Source organism: Pithys albifrons, chromosome 20 (assembly GCF_047495875.1).
Source record: "Pithys albifrons albifrons isolate INPA30051 chromosome 20, PitAlb_v1, whole genome shotgun sequence".
Lineage (NCBI taxonomy): Eukaryota > Metazoa > Chordata > Aves > Passeriformes > Thamnophilidae > Pithys > Pithys albifrons.
The window spans coordinates 9865641-9883607 of NC_092477.1; the positions used below are offsets into that span (position 1 = coordinate 9865641).

At 49.4% G+C, this 17967-nt stretch overlaps 1 protein-coding gene across 2 annotated transcripts in view; it reads right to left on the minus strand.

Annotated features, from left to right (window-relative positions):
- Window positions 1–298: 298 nt before the first annotated feature.
- VAV2 (vav guanine nucleotide exchange factor 2) overlaps window positions 299–17967 on the minus strand; it is a 130575-nt gene continuing 112906 nt past the window's right edge. Inside the window, exons 12-28 of one of the 2 annotated variants that reach the window (XM_071574692.1) lie at window positions 15278–15364; window positions 14053–14138; window positions 13661–13793; window positions 12433–12542; window positions 11576–11677; window positions 11374–11462; window positions 10592–10608; window positions 10237–10258; window positions 9055–9182; window positions 8782–8856; window positions 8120–8172; window positions 7310–7426; window positions 7107–7194; window positions 6889–7012; window positions 5895–5981; window positions 3716–3870; window positions 299–2991 (exon numbers count right to left, since the gene is read on the minus strand). In XM_071574692.1, the coding sequence (XP_071430793.1) occupies window positions 2944–2991; window positions 3716–3870; window positions 5895–5981; window positions 6889–7012; window positions 7107–7194; window positions 7310–7426; window positions 8120–8172; window positions 8782–8856; window positions 9055–9182; window positions 10237–10258; window positions 10592–10608; window positions 11374–11462; window positions 11576–11677; window positions 12433–12542; window positions 13661–13793; window positions 14053–14138; window positions 15278–15364 (1521 nt within the window). In that variant the 3' untranslated portion in view covers window positions 299–2943. The remainder of the gene's footprint in view (window positions 2992–3715; window positions 3871–5894; window positions 5982–6888; window positions 7013–7106; window positions 7195–7309; window positions 7427–8119; window positions 8173–8781; window positions 8857–9054; window positions 9183–10236; window positions 10259–10591; window positions 10609–11373; window positions 11463–11575; window positions 11678–12432; window positions 12543–13660; window positions 13794–14052; window positions 14139–15277; window positions 15365–17967) is intronic. The other variant, XM_071574691.1, reaches the window with a different exon arrangement.

Here is a 17967-nt window from a genome sequence, read left to right on the forward strand (position 1 = left end):
ATGGCTGGGCATGGTGGATAAATGTCCCATTTATTCCTGAGGCATCAGACCTTGCACTGGTGCAAATTTCAGGGGTAAATTTAGGCACAAAGCTGTTGAGGCACCCTGCCTCCCCCTGCCAGCTCCAACCACTCCCCAAGGGTTAGATATCCCCAGCTCCTGGACTGGCAGGGATGTTCCCTGGGGCAGGATGTCAGATGGCAGCAGCCCCAGCACAGCCAAGGGGGCTTTAGTGACAAGAACCCCGACACAATCCCGAGCCCTTTGGCACAGTAAAACCATGACTGGAAAAAACCCCTATCAGCAAAATTACACTTTATTTTTTTTTGTTGTGGAATTTACTTTGATGTATTGTAACTTTAAAAGGTCTGAAAAAACCACATGCAAAAGGGTTTCTAAATAGCAGCTAAAATTTCTATTCCAGCATTACAAGCTATTCCAAATGATTTCCAAATTCCCAGCTATAAACTATGTCATTGACAGTTTTATCTTTAAACCCCCTCCACCCTACCCAGTTAGTGCAGTGCAAAGGAAAACCCAAGGAATTTACATATTATTTTCCAATGTATCCCGTTGCAATTTCAAATGATCTGCGATGAACTAAAATATATATACAATTTTCTCGCCATCATAAAAAAACATTTCCCTTTCTTATTCACAGATATATTTGTGGCAAATGGCTGAATAATTACTTACAAACAAAACAATCTTTTTTAAGAAGTTTCTTACACCAGTAAACACAAGAGGGAGAGCTCTCCAGAGGGAAGGGGGTTTGGCAGGGCTGGGAGGGCAGTGCAGGCAGATATTGGGGATCCCTTTGGGGCGTGAGGACAGAGGTGCCCTGGGCCCTCTCTCCCAGAGGGGATGACACCACCACCTTACAAAATTGGCCACGTTACAGGGAGGGTCTGTAAGGCTTTAGGATCTGAGGCATAACATGAGCCATCGTGAGTTTGTCACACGTGTGTGTGTGTGTCCCATCCACCCAAACACACCCACAGCTCCAGCACAGCTCCCAGAATGGGAACAGGGCTGTTTGCTCTGCACAGGAGCAGGGCATTGCCAGCTCACCCTGAAAGCTGAGCATCGAGGGGCTGGCAGGGAGGGGTTAGCACCAAACAGTACCTTGGGAAAGCCCTGAGCCCCCCCCAACTCGCTGAGCAAAACTCATGGTGGGCATCAGCACCAGCCAGATCCTGCTGAACCCACCTCATTCCCCCTGTGGCACCCTGAATGGGGGCACTCACAGAGGTCCTGGAGAAATGGGAAGCAAAATAGAGTGGCTCTGGGCTTGATCATGAGCAACAACACGTAACTCCCAAGTTAACATCATTCCCTTATCTTTAAGAGCCCCAAACTCTTCCATTTCTCATCCTGAGCATGGCATTACTGCTCCATTTGGATGCTGCCAGGGTACCCCTGTGCCAGGGACCAAGGGCATTAGCACTGCTCACCCACCCACTGCTGGCATCTGTCAGACCTGCACCAAAACAATGCCAAGAGTCCACACTGGGAACACAGCATGACGACCATGAATCCCAGGGGAAAAACACCAGGGCATGGAAGGGCAGCTCCCAGGGCTCAAATACAGGAAAGCTGTTCCCTGTCACACTCCCCCACATATATTTGTTCGTATTTGCACTTTGGAAGGGAACTCTGGAGCTGGAGAGAGAAGCCAGTCCTCGGCAGAAGACGATGGCCAAGATTTCCACCCAGCAGCTCTGCACTTTGGGAAGAGCAGACTCGGACAGATGGTGCTCAGGACACAGCAGGAATGTCAAAACAGACGGACCTTTACTTGACAGCAGCAGCAGTAACAGCCTGTGGGAGGAAGAGGGGGGGCAATGCTCACAGCCCCCAAAAGTGCACACAGCTGGGAAAAAGAGATGCTTTCACAACTCAGGGAGAGGAATCAGGAGTTGAGACTGTAGCCCTTACTCAGGTGTGTTGGCCCTGAGCTCAGTGAGGACGCAAGGAAAATCAGCCCAGTTTGGGGAGTCCTGCAGGGAGTGAGAGGACAGACCCAGGGCCACATGCTCCTCTGTGTGTACTTGGTGTCTTGATGGCCTCCAAAGCCCTTGTGTGGAAAAGCACATCTCCAGTCCTGCAATGTGCTGAGACCTCCTGTTCTCACCAGTGGAACCAGTCTGCACCCTGGGCAGCCCCCTCTGCCTGCATCAAGGCTGATGGGACTGAAGTGGTTGTAAAGAAAATGGGCTTGGGGATGCCAAAGTGGCTCATTCCCCTCCTGTCTGATCTGAAGGTTCACTCTAACCTATGTCTGATGGTCACAATGGTTTCACAGCTGATATCCCTTCAGAGACAAGCAACAGCCCTCTCCTCCTCCCAGGCTGGGTGCCTCCACTCTGCCCCTCACCCTGCCCACAGCACGGTGCTGCCGCACAGCTGCCGGGGTCGCTGCCAAAATCCTGACCTGGGGAGCCCACCTGAGTGGTGTGGCAGGGGGTCTGTGTTGTCTCCTTGGGGATGGATCACCCTCCCCCGTGGAAACCCCCAAATTCTCACTTTGGCACACCAGGCACCAGCACAAACCTTCAGCCTCACCCTCCCACCCCCATCACCATGGTGGCTTTTAAAACACCATTAAAAAAGGGGTGCTGACCCCATTCCCTGGTGGGCACTACAGAGTCTCTCAGCTCTGTCCATGCAGGGGAGCACGGCTCTCCCGGGACTCTTCCACAGCTGCTACATCGACGTTATCTGACAGACCATCAATCTTCTATACATGGAACAGGAGCGGGGCCGAGGCAGCCCCGACATGTGCACACACACTGTACAGAGGAAGGATTGCTGAGGAATCTGCAAGAGCAGTCCCGGGAGGTGCCCGGCCGCGTCTCACGGGGAGCCGCGGGCGTCGTGACAAGTGTGCATGGGCTGCAGCGGCTCTGGGTGCTCGACGACTTCCACCACACATCCCCGCAGTCATTGCACCCCCTCCTCTTCCACGTACGTTGAGGGAAACCAACCAACCTGTGGGGGAAGCAGAGAGGTGAGCTGGGGATTGGGGAGCTCAAGGCTCACAGCCCCAAGACTGACAGAGTTCAAGGAACATTGGCACATGGTGGATTGTTGGGGTTGTCATTTTCAGGGCCTGGAGTTGGACTTTGATGATCCTTGTGGGTCTCTTCCAACTCAGGATGTTCTATGATTCTATAAGGGACCTACTATGCTGTCGCTGTGACTATTCTGTTGCCATTTGCACAGTCCTGGATGTCCCCACATCCCGATGCAGAGTGGTGATGGTCGTCAGACATCACCCTAATCTGGGACAGAGCTTAACACCTATACATTTCCTTGGACACACAGGCTGCCCCCAATATACAAGGGATCAGGGCATGAAGAATCTGTCCCCTGTTCTACAAACTGTGGGATACCAGGTCAAGCCATCAGTCCGTTGCTTTTCCCAGGATGCTGAGCCTTCCCTTGGCAGAGCCATTCCTATATATATTCTCCATGTGCAGGTTTAAGGAAGAGCAGACTCAGACATTGTCCACCTACCCACTGCATACTCCCATCCACCTGTGTGCACCAGGCACCACTGCCACTGTCACACAGCAGTGGCTCTTGTGAGAGACCCTGGATCCAGGAAAGAGCAGGATGGAGTGGGACACATCCCACTGCCCTTTGCTGTCCTGACAGCAGGGAGGACCATGCGCTGCAGAAGCAGGACAGGACATTATCTGGATGCACTCACTCTTCCATTGGTTTCCCCCTTCCACCATCCCTGGTCCCCGCCAATCCTGCTGTAGATCTTCACCACGTCGCCCTCTCGCAGCGAGAGCTCCCGCATGTCCCGCGCCGCAAAGTTGTATCGTGCCACTGCCGTCCCTATGACCCGTGGGGTGAACACTGTGAGGGGACAAAGCAGAGGGGTTGGGAGCTGTCCCCACCACTTGGCACCAGCTGAAGCTTGGGGAAAAGCTTGGTGAGGTTCAACCTGGGTTTTCCACCACAGCTCCCACTACAGCACCATGGCCTGGAGGGACTGGCCTAATCTGGACTGCTCAGCCCTGCAGAGTGGCATGGTCAGCATTAAATGGGATTCCTGCTGAGCTTTGAACAGCTTGGTGGGCTTGGGAAACCCCTCTCTGCTGTCCAGGATAGTTGAGGGGTGTTCTGAGGATCACTGGGGTGAAGGGCACTTTTGTGAAGCAGTAAAAGAAAGGATTTCATGGGAATACACAATCACTAACAATGAAATCATGGGAAAATCCTGTTCCACTCACAATGTCAGGTCGGGCAGCTCCCAGCACCTGATGGAACTACCTTGTCAAAAAACTTTGTAAATCAGCTTCAAAATCTGAGTTATTGGGAGTGAATTCTTCTAGAGGTGTTGAGCAAATCCTGTATGCTTGGCAAAGAGGAGGAAGAAGCTTCTAGCCTGGATCCTCCTTGCTCCTGCCCCTGCCAGGGAGCACCCAGAGCCCTTGGAAACTTGGTCCCATTACAGACCAAACAGTGCCAAAGCACCCTGCAAACCCTAATGCTGAACAACAGCTTGTGATGAGGAGCATGACCCCACAGGCCATCCCAGAAGCACCAGCACAGCCCCAGTACCACAGATCTCCATCACTTCAGGCAGGGGATGCTCAGGGGAGGCACAGGAGGACCAGCAATGAGGTGGGGAAGGCAAGTCTATTGCTCAGTGTTCCTGCTTGCAAGTCTAGATAGGAGAAAGAAGGCTGGAGAGCAACAGAGGGAGGGATGGGATGGGCAGAGGAGGAAAAAAACAAACCTCCTGTGAAGTTTGCAGAAAAACCCCACCCTGAAGCACTGTGTTTTAGTGAAGCTCCCTTCTTTGTCCCAGGATTTCCAAGGATTAATTTCAATTGTAAAAGCGTGCAAACCAAGGTTGAACTAAGTTTGATGAAAAGCTTTGCCCAGGTTTTCAGCTCTCGGGATGGAAGGAGATGAGGATGGCGATGGAGACAGTCCAGACACACAACGTGCAATCACTGGAGGACTCGTCCATCCTGGCCAGGCAGCCAGGCTGGAGAACAGAGCAAGAATCACGGCAGCTTTGAGCTCTTTCATCAGGAGCTTCCTCAGAGCCCACTGCTGCACAGACTGTTTTCTTCAATACTTTCTATGCAGTTACAGGCTCCCAAATTCCCAGATTTATGCTTGAAAAGTTAAGCATTCTTCCCAAATACAGCACCAACGAAGGCACATATGGCTTTGCCTATGATTTTCTCTGTTCAACTTAAAGAAAAGACTGAAGCATAAAACCTTAAATGGGAAAAAAATGAGCTGGCAGGATTTTGCTCTGATCCCCCTGCAACAGGAAGGATGACACCAGCCTGTAATGCATTAAATCAATGGGGTTCAAAGGCCAGGGCACCACTGCACTCTCTGCAGGGAGACTGAGCCCCAAAACACATCTGACAGCACAGGCTCCCCTCTGCCTCCTCAGCAAGGGGCTCCTGATCAGCTTTGGTACCAGAGCTCAAAACCTGCTGGACACTGAGATGTTCTCCTTGAGAACAAGGAGGAATGGACTGATAGACAGTGTGATGTCAATGCTCACTTGGTGAAACATGTGGGATAAGCAGGTCGAGCTTGAAGTACATCATGAGACCCAAAACTGCTAGATTCACTTTTTTTTTTTTTTTAATTTTAACCCCTTTTCTCAAATAGCAACACCTCCATCTTCTCCCTGCCTTGACTTTTGGGAGAGGGGTGGAGTGTGTTTTGCTCCCAGCACAGCTGTGGTCAATAAACTTATTTCCAGGCTGTGCCCCAGGGCAGCACTGGGGACCCCCTGAACTGCCTGTGGGGATGGAGGGACAGCAGGGACCCTGCAGGTCCCACTTCTGATGGCTTTCAAGCTGGGGATGGTGGCTGGTCTCTCCAGCAGAGAGAGGCACTGGTACCTGACCAGAAGGGACTTGAGGAGCTCTGAGAAGAAAAGTTGAGGCCCTGAGGACTGAGAAAAGAAAAGTTGTAGGAAGCACGGGAGGCTGCAAAGAGGTTAAAGAGAAACAGAAAGAGGCAGAACACGCATTAAAAAGGAAATAAAAAAAATATTATATGCACAATGCTTTAAAAGCTGATGGAGAAATAAAGGGCAAAGCATGCAGAGGGTCTTGTGCAGGAGCTTGGAGCTGGGACAGCTGACAGAAGGTCTGGCCACAGCACCACAGCCAGTGCAGAGGCTCAAAATCCATCCCAAGGTCGTATTTCATGCAAAAGGATACTTAATTAACTCTTAAAACCTATCTTCCTTTGCTATTCTTCTTTAAATACACCATGGAAAAAAATTTCTAAAATTCATTTTTCCCCACAAAGTAAGTTAGTTCTTCACTCAAGCTTTTGGACAAAACAACATTTTGCACCATTGCACATTTTGTTTTCCATTTGTTTTTGTTTTTCTTTCTTTTTCGTTTAGACACAGACTTACCATTTCACCCACCATCTCCCTTAAAGGAGTCCCACTGGGATTCAAACCTTCTCAAGTCCCACCAGAACTGGATCCATTAAAACACACTCACAAAAAACTCATGTGGGTGTGTAAGACATGATAAATCCCACTAACTGAGCATCACATCCCTGCTCCCAACCTGCAGGTGGGTAGGATGCTCTGGCAGGACCAGGGGGTGGGCAAACAGCCCATGAGCACAGGGTGCAAAACCACAGGAGGGGAACCAGCCTCACCCAGCAAGAAGTCCCACTCTGATCCCCCTGATGCCCACCTCATGTGAGACCCATCCCCAAAAAGCCACCAAGCCAAGCAGAAGATTTATCTGCAAACTGAGGAATACAAGCCCTACAGCAAAGCTATAAATCCCTTCATCCAGTGCTCCTACACCTGGCTGGAATGGTGAGGTTTTCCATGAGAAGTTTAACTGCACCCAAGCTGGGTTTTACCTGGAGAGCGGGTGAAGGTCCTGGAGGTAGAGCGCTCCCGAGATTTGTAGGGGTATTTCAGTGTCGTGTCCAGCTGCTTGAAGCTCTCCTTTAGTGAGTGACTCTGGTAGTACTCGACCAGCTCCTGAGAAGGTTAGAGAGGCACCTGGCTGTCTCTGCCATCCTCTGTGTGACTGGCAGGGACAGTGCACGCACTACAAGGGGCAACAAAAACCCACCAGCAAACTTTCAAACTTCTTGGCTTCCGTGATGTGAATCCAGTTGTCCTTCTCCACCACCTTGATGTGCTTCACCTCCTCGTTGAACCTGTGAATGGTAGCAAAGGCACTCAAGAAAACATAGCTGCATGTTCTGACCCCATTTTGTCCTCCACGAGTGAGAAAAGCTACATTATTCAACTCCTAAATGAAGTATCACTCACTTAATACTGATGGCAAAGTGCTCGGCCTCAGCCGGCCGCTCCCGGATCAAGTAGGTGCCACTGACATGAGACTTGAGCAGGTTGTCCGTCTGCTGCCGCTCCATGTTCCCTGCAAACCTGAGCCCAGAGGTTAATTAATGACTTTAATTAATTAAAAGGAATTCACATCTTTAAAAAGGCATATTTTGGATAAAAAGATGCATCTTCTTTTAAAGGTATGAAGTGGGAAAGCAGGTAGGGAAACAGGTCTCATTCAAATTGGTATGAGAAGGAAGGAAAATGCCCCAAGATACACAAGAAGCTGCTCAGCCACTGAACTGTGGGTGAACGATGTTGAGAAGTACCTGAGCTAGAAAATATCACTAATTAGGAATCAGTCCTCAGGTTAATGAGGCTTCAGCAAGAGCTGGAGAGTGGGGATAATTTACATCCATGAATTTGTAAACCTGGCTGGAGTTGGAGGGAAGGAGCAGCCGGCAAGCCAAGCACAGCCTCTCCCGCCAAGATAGGAACTGCCTCCTTCCTCCCCAAATGATTTTCTGGGCACAGAAAATGGGAAGAGAAACCAACATCTCTTTTAGCCTCTGACTGTCTCCATCAGTGAAGGAATCCCCGAGGATACTGCCAGGGCTGCACCAGGTTTCAACACCGAAACACCACAGAGGAAGCTGCACCATGGCCATAGGGAAAGCGTGGTACAAGACACTGCTGGTCTGAATTCAGAATTCCTTATTAGAGTGGACTCCTGACAAAGCAACAATGAAAATGCAAGGCTGGTTTATCTTTATAGTCAGAGGAGGGTCGACTCACCACGGGTACGCTGTGTAGTCAATCTCCCGCGAGGGCGGTCGGCTGTTGGGAGGCTGCAAAGACAGAATTGCTCATTAGTGAAGAGCCAGCAGCTTGTCAGGCTGTGCATCACGTGTGAGATGCTTCTCTCCACAGGAGGGTTCCTTCTGCCAAGCTGTTCCTGGATTATTGGCTTGGGCAGCGGAGGGCAGTGTTGTAGCTGAGCATTTCCCTCTCAGCCTCCCAGCTGGGATGAGCAGGCTGTATTTGTTCATTTACCTGAGTGGTTTTTAATTGGGAAGCAGCTGACAACATTACAGAAAATGGCTAAAAACAATTAAAATAAATCAAATGCAGTTTTCCTGCACTGTGCCTGATCTCAAGTCCTCCAAGTCCTCTGCTCCCAAAGCAGCCCTGCAGAGGAGAAACAGAATCCGGATCTGGTCACACTAATCCCAGCCTTGGGAACAGGGTGGAGAACGACGCCAATTAGACATGTGCAATCAGAGGATGAGGGATCCATCTCCTGGCTAATTCAGCCACAGTAAAGACCTCATTGAAAGTCTAAGGGCTCACTGGAAGGACCAAGGTCTCAACCAAAAGGCTGAGAAGAGCGACAGGGACCACCAGAGCACTTGCACCCCACCTGGTGCTCCAGTCTCCATCTCCTCTTTGGCACTTACCCTGGCATCCACGGGGCAGGGCTTTACTGAGGAGCTGGGAAAATACCCCGACTTCTTCGTCTGCAGCAGCCGCCCCTGCAAAGCCAAGCTGGGCATCAGATTGGGGCATGCATGGGGAGCAGTGGTGTCACTGTGCAGGGATGGGGACAGGCTTCAAACTGTCTCCAAACCCCCAGCACACCCTGCTCCAGGAAAGCCCACAAATAAAAGGGACAATGCAAAAGTCACTGGTTTTAAACTTTCCAGGTGTTTCCCAAGGGGAATTGCTCTCACCTCCCACCATGGTGAGTCCGGGTCCCCTCTTAGCAGCTCTATCACATCCCCAATTTGAAAGGTCAGCACTGGTTTCCCAGGAGGGGCTGGGTTTCCATGATAATTCTGAACTGCCACCATTTTAGGACCTTGGAGAGAAGCAAAATAGTTTCACCACCTTGTCCCTGCTCAAAAACCCCAAAACAAAACTCCCCCCTGAAGCCTTTTTCCTTATCCTATGAACCACACACCCAACAGCACCAGCAGTCAGAGTTTGGGGGCAGAAGCATGAAAGCAGAAAAGAACAGTGTCCACAGTGAGTGTTCTTGGCTCCTGCAGTTACACGGATGACTGAGTTCCCTGAGCAAAAATAAACCCATAAAGGACTGAGCCCAGCCAAAGCTCCGGCTCCCAGCCCTGCACCTGGATTAGAGTCCTGCTGAGGCAGATGGGCTCTTGCCAGGCAAAGCCTGGCTGCCACCAAACACAACCAGAGGATCAGTGGTGACACCATGATTGCAAAAGGGACCAGCAGTGACACCCATGATTGCAAAAGAGACCAGAGAACACTCAGCTTCCACTGGGTGTCAGCTGAACCTGGGACTCAATTGCCCCTGAAGCTCCCAGTCAAAGTCCAGTTGTCTCGCCAACAACTGCACATTAAATAAGCTTCCCCAACTGCACTTCAACCACAGTGTTTATTTTCAAAGCACTTCCCTGCCTCTGCCTCTCCCACCTAGCAAGAGCACTCTGTGCTTGCTTTTTTGTTTTAACCACCAGTTTGATTCAGGTCTCTTTTTGCCAGGCTTGGCTTTCCTTCCATCCAAAGAAGCACAAAAACAAATTGTTCTCCTGTTTTGAGCCAGAGCATGGGCAGGGCAGGCCTGGAGCTCTGTCCAGGCTAGTTTTAAATTAAGAAGATAAACAAATATTGCAGCAACCATGATGACTGATGGCCCATCAGAGGACAGAGCCTGGAGCTGCAAATCCCTGGAACACACTGGACATGTCAGCAGGAAGATGCTCCCTCTCAGAAACAAGTCTCCCTTCCAGGATGTGTTTTGTCTGCTTGGAAGGTTGATTTGGCACAAGGAAACACTCTTTTCTGGTTTTGGAAGGAGGCTCTCCCATCCACACACTCAGTGTTGGGGATTCCTGCAGCCACAACCAATTTGCCCTCCTGCAATACAGTAATGCCCTTACCAGGTCCAGCACCCAGTGAATCCTGCAAAGAAAGAGGAAAAAGTCTCTGTAAGGACACATTCAGTCTCAGTTCTCTCAACACCCTCCTGTAGCCACCAGGATGAGAAACTCTCCCAAAACCTCCCTGGTACCCCCCAGCCCATGGTACTTGTCTCAGCAGCATGCTGGCACCTCCCAAGGGCTGTGGTGCTTCACAAATTGAGCCAGTTTTAGGCTGGAAAAGAGGCCACTGGTCCCCAGTCCTTCTGCCTCCAAGGCCTGTGGTTGCTCTTTCCATGAGCTGCCCATGCCTGGACTGGGTAAGACTCTGCCTAAGGCAGAGGGAGATGAGGAAAAGGGCTATCAAACAACGTACCTGGTCTGCTGAAGAACCTGCAAGAAAAAAGGTGAAATATGTGGTTAATTTAATAGGCAATAAACCCCATTTTCTTTTTCACTTGACACTCTGAGTCCCAATAAACCAGCATCAGTGTATGAATTGACAGAGGAAGGCCAAAGCAGAGGTGGGGCTCACTCAAGTCATCGCTCTCCTCTGGATGGGCAAGATGAAGGATGGATTGGAGCTGGACAAGGGCATTTCCTCACTTGCACAAAATTCTGTGATTTTGTTTCTTCCTCTACTTCCCACTCAAAACCTACCTGGAGCCACCATATGACAGCCCCTTGCCCCAGGCAGCACCAAAGCTCTGACCCAGGCAGAGGTGTGTCACAGCTTTGACCAATTTAGATCAAGGACACCAATTTTTGCTGTTCTATGGGACATTTGAGATCCAGAGCCCAGTCTCTCCTCATCAGAAATGTTATCCCTGCTGCAGACCCTCCTACTTTCATTAACCAATATCTTCTGATGAAGAACTCATCATCTCTTAAATGCCCACCAAGCACAAGGGCTTGTGTACCCCACGAAGTACACAGAGCTGATGTCCTCTGACATCTGTGGGCTGCAGCTCTTTGTTTGGAGTGGTTTTGGCTACTTTGTTTGTTTTTAAAACCACCAGCCAATGTGAATTACAGCCCTGGGAGGTGGGTAGGAGTGCATTTCTACTTTTTATGCATTAAAAAATATTAGGGCTTTATAGATAAAATTTGTCAGATCATTCATGTGCAATAAGCTGCTCACAATGTGAAACAACTCACCGATCTTGCAAGGAGGAATGATCTCCAAGCACTCCTTATGAGCACCTGCTCCACATTTGGGGCAAAGATAGCCCTGGTAGAACGTTCCTCTGTGCAAAAAAAACCAAACCACAAGTCAGAAACTCCTAATCCAGCCTGGGCTTTGAGGTTTTCTTTCCATGTTTTAACACCGATGCAGAACAGCTGGAATGTTGTTGCTCACCTCAGGAACATCCTGCAGGCTTTGCAGTTGGTCGTCTTTTCAAATGTGTACATCTGAAAATTATGGTGATTTGCATTGGCTTTCTCTGGCTTGATGTTGGACCTAAGGGAAAGGACTGAGGGGTTATCAACCTGTCCCCATGAGTGGCTGTTTGCATTTCAGTCAAAGCTTGGAAACCACATGGACAGATATGAAATCAAATGTGAAAGGAGACTCAGGGCTTGGCTATGCGAGAGAGGATTTTGCCCACCAACCTTCCCCTGAGACAAGAGTCACAGATTTGGCCCTTGCCCGAGTCAATCATCAGCCCAGATCTGTCGGCATGGGACCAATCCCTGCTCTGCTCAGGATCAGGTCCTGCAGCACCACCCTCCTCCTCCTGCAGCACCTTCCTCCAGCCCCAGCCTAGTGCTTTCCCCATGGCCCTGCACCACTAGATGTCATTTCAGAGAATCACAGAATGGTTTGGGTTGGAAGGGACCTTAAAGGCTACCTTGCTCCAAGCCCTGTCCAACCTGGCCTTGAACACTTCCAGGGATGGGGCACTCACAGTTTCTCTGGGCAACCTATGCCAGGGCCTCACAACCCCCATAGGGAAGAATTTCTACCTAATATCCAATTACAATTTCAGAGATAAAATCCAATTTCAGAGATCCACCACCCGTGCTTTGCTGTGGATGCTCAGAGTAGATGGTTTCAGGCTTCCTCTGCACAGGGACCCAACCAGCAAGTCCCCACGAGTTTCCCCATCATAAGTTTTGCTGTCAGAGCTGATCTCCAGTGACCAGATGGTGCAAGACACTTTCCCCCTGCACTTGGAAACTGCACCCAGGGCTAGAGCAGCCACTCATGCTCACATTGCCATTTCAAACTGCTCCATCCACTTCCTCTTCATTTCCTCCGTCTTGCAGAAGAACTGGAAGCCCTGCTTCCCCTGAAGGTGGATTAGGTAGAAGCCGTATGACCACTGCAAGAGAAAACAAGAGCACTGATCTCACTGTGCTCCCAACACCTGAGCAGTAAAACACATCACACTTTTATTCAGGCACCTCAGTAACTGCTCTGAGTGGCTGCCCCTGCCCCTTCTGCTGAACCTTGCACAGGGAACAGCAGGGAAGGAAGAAGAAGAGCTCCCTGTTTCTTAACACATCACAGCTAATGATGCCTGAACTGGCTTGGCCCTGTGCACTTGGACCAAATAGGATTTCGTGGTGGCAGATGAGAGAACCCAGATTTTTCTGCTCCACTGGATCCTCCCCAGCCATTATATCTCTCGCTGACAGCCCAGGAGGAACATCTGACCTGCCCACCACACATATGCTCAGCCTGTCTCATTACAACACTGCAAAGAAATACATGAAAGAGAAGTGGGTGCTTTGCTTACCATTTTTCCGTGAGACTAGAAAGCATAGGAGAGCAAAGTGGAAACATATTTCATTAACACACAAAGCTAGCAGCATTTCTTCAGCAGCCAAGTGGCAAAATTGGCTATTCTTACCCCAGTGTCCCTTATCCCAACTGCACAATACCTCCTCCCACGGCATGTAAGTGGATTAAGCTAATGGGGCTCTGCTAAAGCGATAGCTGGGAGGTTTTCCCTAGTCCTTGATCCTGCAGACTGAGCCTCAAACCACGAGCAAAATGATGTTCCTTTAGTGCTTTGAGTGCCACTTTTGGCAGGCTGGTGAGCAATGCTCCCACTGCCTTTCCAGGCTCCTCCACCCCACAGCTCATGGGAGCGAGAGCATCCGGATGGACCTTCCCTCCCTCCCTGCCCTCCTCTCCTCCCTGTCTGACGTTTGCTACCTGATGGGGGGCCAGAAAGCAGGGAGCAGCTTCCTCCCTCCTAACATCAACCATGCCAGCCTCCTCAGGGCTCTTCTGCAAGGACAGAGGTCAAGGATCCAGCCCAGCCCCACATTAATAAACATTTCCCAAAGCTCTCTAGGGCTGCCCTGAAAGATGAGCATTTATTTTCCAGTTTTTTTGCAAGTTCTGTTTCTACTTTAAAAGGCTAATGGGAATGTACTACCCTGAAACAGCTCCAAAATGCTCTCCAGCAGAGCTAATCCTCAGTCCACCTACCTTCTTAATGTCCTTGTTATTCATGGGGTCATCAGTCATCTTGTGGAAGAGCAGCTCAATAATTTCTTTCAGCTCGTAATTGTATCCTTTCCTTTTGCAGACGATCACCACTTTATCAAATAAAAATAAATACCTGCCCAAAGCAAGCAAATAAACAAGCAATCCAGTCAAACACCTCATCAAAGTCCCCATCCAAGGGGAAGGATTTGGAAAGCTCTGTAGAGCTTTCCAGCCAGTGCTGCTCAATGTTTGAACCCTGCTATACTTTCACAGTGATGGTGGATTGTGTTAGTGAAAGTCCTGGCAATAAGGAAATAAATGAAAACAAAGGGAATCATCAAACAAAGGCACATTTAGTTTGGGAACATTTCTGAGCACTGTTGTTCACTCACCTGTCTTGCTTGGTGTGGTTGACTATGGAGCGCACCTTCAGCTCCCCGTCGATCTTCGGCCTCCCAAACTCCTCCAGCTTCACTTGCTGCAGAAAGCAAAGCAGAGCTGAGATCCACAGCCAGGGCTGGAATGATTCTTTGGGGAAGTGGAAAACCAAAGCTGCCCAGGTTGCACCCCCCAGCCCTGCTTTGAGCTGCTGATGCTCCTGGGAGCAGCACTGTCCTCACTAAGGGGAGGGAAGATGCTCCCAAGGGGAGCTCAAGGATGCTCTAAAGGGAGCCTGTGCATGAGCAGGACCACTGGAGATTCCTGGACCTCCAGAAGTGCCAGGGCAAGGCTCAGCAGTCAAAGCATTTTTACAAAGTTTGGGATCTGGAAAGCAAACCCCTTGGCAAAATTTTCCAGAGCTTTCTACAATAATTAGGGACATCTCTCTGTTAAATAACCATCACTTAAAAGTTCATTGTTTCCAAATAAAATCAGGGCTTAAAGCCCCCAAACACAGCACTCCTCTAGAAAGCCCCTGGGGTGGGCAGCCCCCACACCTCCCTCCATCACCCTTTTGAAGCATCTCAGGTGCCAGCCCCCAATTGCATTACCCAGTGTAAAGTGTGATGGCAGAGCAGCTGCACCCACAGCTGCCCAGTCTCCCCCTGGATTCCACCAAACAGGGGGAAAAGCTTATTAGCTTGAAGCTTTGCCACTGAGTATCAAACTACTGGGTTTGTTCAGGGTTGAAGTGAGTGCTGGGCTGGACAGGGTCAGCTGATGCACCGTAAGGGGACTGAATGTTTGACACCTCTGGAGTTTGGAGGATGAGATTCTCCTTAAAATATCTGGTTGAGATTTTGGGGATTAGGTGTGTTGTTATGCCAGCCCTTCTCCTCCACTTTCAGTTAACCACCGCCCTCTTAACAGCAAAGGAAAACCCACTTTAAATAGCAGACAGTTAGTGGATTTGGGAAATTCTTGGGTTCCCTCTACACTAATAACATGAAAAAAAGCTGGAGAAGCATTTTCAGTGCAAACACAACCAAAGCCATTCTGTGATGTAGCATCCACTTCTGCACCATCAGCAAAACCACTGTCAGTGATGAGACAGTGTCCTAACACACACGTATCTTTCTGGGAAAGCACACCAGAATCAGCAGTAATTGTACAGAGAAAGCAAATGCATTAATAATAATCAAATTAAATTGAGTTCAAGAGGATTTTCCAACTTACCAGGTTTTCTATAGAGCTCTGAAATTCACTTATTTTCTTTAAAGTCTCTTTGTCCCTCTTTACTTCATTGATGTACATGGCCAAGTCCTTGAAAGAAAAGTGAAGATTGATTTTTATTTTCCAGATGACAACAGTACCTTACCTGAGCAGGACACACACAAGCCTGGCTCCCTGAATCCCTCAGGAGTCTGAGCAGACCCCACAGCAGCCTGGGACACCTGAGCACAGCCTCTTGGTGCTCCCACTACTGAGCCAGACGGGTGCTGCAGTTTTTTCCATTTCCCAGAAGATGGCAATGCATGAATCCATGGCAAGGCTTGAATCCATGGCAATGTATGAATCCAGTGCAGTACAGCAAACCTGACCCATGGCTGCTACCTGGTGAGAGCCTGAGTCAGGCAGCCCCTGCCCTGCACCTCTGCCTGGCAGCACCCTTCCTTCCCAGCTTTCATCACCGTAATTCCCTTCATCCCCTGGGATATGAAAGCTCCGAGCCAGTCTCTGCTGTCAAAACATCCATGTCTGTAAAATAACTGCCTTGGACTCCTGGGTGCATGTTAGCTGTGAACAGACTTGACTTGGTTCTGCCCCTCCTGCTTCCAGCTCATCTCCCTGGGTGCTCCAGATTGCACCCAAACTGGTGAGAGTGCTGGGATGTTCATGCTTGGTCCTTTCTGGGACATTCCACAAGAGCATCCCCATCTCCAACACCTCTAGGCTCCAACATCTCTCACCACACAAAGACTATGTTGTAAAATAAGGAGATGGTTGATGGAGCTTGTTCTGCCCCCAAAAATTTCTTCCTTATCCAAATTTTGATCCACCAAAGGGAAGGAACCCCAACCTTTCCAGTAAAACAACTTCTTACACCTTTCAGAGCATATTTTCTGTGCCTGTTTGCTTCTTATCTGCTCCCTCCTTGTCCTCAACAACAGCTCTTGTCAACTTGGATTAGATCTGAACATGGGATTTTTTAAGACATCCCCTCTGGGTCAGACCTTCCTCAGCTTCCCAAGAGAAGGAGGGTTAATCACAGACGATAATCACATATCTACGTGACAATACTTATAACATCACAAAACACCCCACTGGGCAGTGGCAGGGATGGTGATGAGAAATGACACAACCAAAAGCCTTATGAAGCAGCATCCTCCACCATGCTTGAGTACTGAGCTCAATTCCCTCCTGCTGAACAGCAGAAACAAAATCCCAGGATCAACCATGACTTGAAAACACAATAAACAAACACAGGCCACAGGATTTCACTGGGAATTGCGTTGTCCCACCACCACCCAGGGACTCAGTTCTGCATTCTCAGGCAGAGGGGGTTGGTAGCCTGAGAGGGGGTTGGTACCTGCACCAAATATCCCCATCACAAACATTTTTTTTTTAAAATCCCGCCCTTGCCTTGTACAACCAACCTGCCATGCAAAATAAAAGGGATGTGAATCCCTTTGGGAAACATCACTGTATTCACCCCCTGCACAGCTCTCAACCCAGACAGCAGCAATGTCTGCTGCCTGCCAGCACAGCAGACAGAAAGGCTGGACTTGTGATGAAAAACATCACTTGGAAGTTAAGCCTTGGTTTACAGATCAATTAAAACCAAACTGAATGGCTTCCGATGCCCCCGCTGAGCCCCACGCGGTCGGAACTGCACCCGCGCTCTCCTGGCGATGGGGAAAAGAGGAGAGAAACCTCCCTGATGGCTATCAGCAGCTTCCTGCAAAAAATGCTGAGTCTGCAGCACAGCCAGAGCATATATACATTTATTTATCAGCAGTGGTGTTGGCAGAGCTGGATGATGAGGCCATAAGCAGGGTTTAACTGCTGTCACCAGGTTTAGCGTTCATTTGAGGCCACAGCGCAGCACCAGGCTCTGAATGCAACGTCCTTCAAACAACCTGAACTCTAAAGTGACACACATATTGGCTCTGGGTTCCTGGGCTTGGAGGGATAATGGCTGGAAAGGTCACCTAACTTATGTAAGAGCCAGGAAATGCATCCATGTTATAAAAGCTGTGGCTCAGAGGTAGAAAACAAAGTGACCGTGACTATGGGAGCAACCTCAGGGATGAATCCTGAGATGATCTCCAGAGAGAAAACCTGGAATTAACGAGCATCCTCAAGTCAGATTCTGCTGATGATGGTCCCATGGTGTGAGTGTGTGGGGGGCACATACCCAAGTCAGAAAACATTTGGATGATTCTGTGACCCTATGATTTTATTTTTTGTTGCTCATGGTGTTCCTGAGATTTTGGGGGGTTTCAGCTGAAAGCTCAGAAAAACTTCAAACAAAGCAAAACGTTGACACCAGAAGTCTTCAATTTTTTAAAGAGCATTTTCTCCCCTAACAGAAAAAATTACTTGGATAAAAGGATTCCCACCCAGCACTTGGATAACAGCACAAAGGGAACAGACACAGGCTCCCATTTCTGCAATATTCCCTGACATGCTGATACATCTGGAGTTCCTCCAGATCCCTCCCAGCAAAAACAAGAGCCGGATCTGGCACAGCCTCTTTACACACAATAGCAATCAGTGAAAAGTCGTAACATGTCAACAAACACCAGCTCCCTCAGCTGCCTTGGGGAGACGGCAGCGATGACTCCAGATCTGCTGCAAAGCCATCGCATCAAATGGCAATCAATACACACGAGTGTATCCAAAAGGAGGAGGCACTGCCTTCC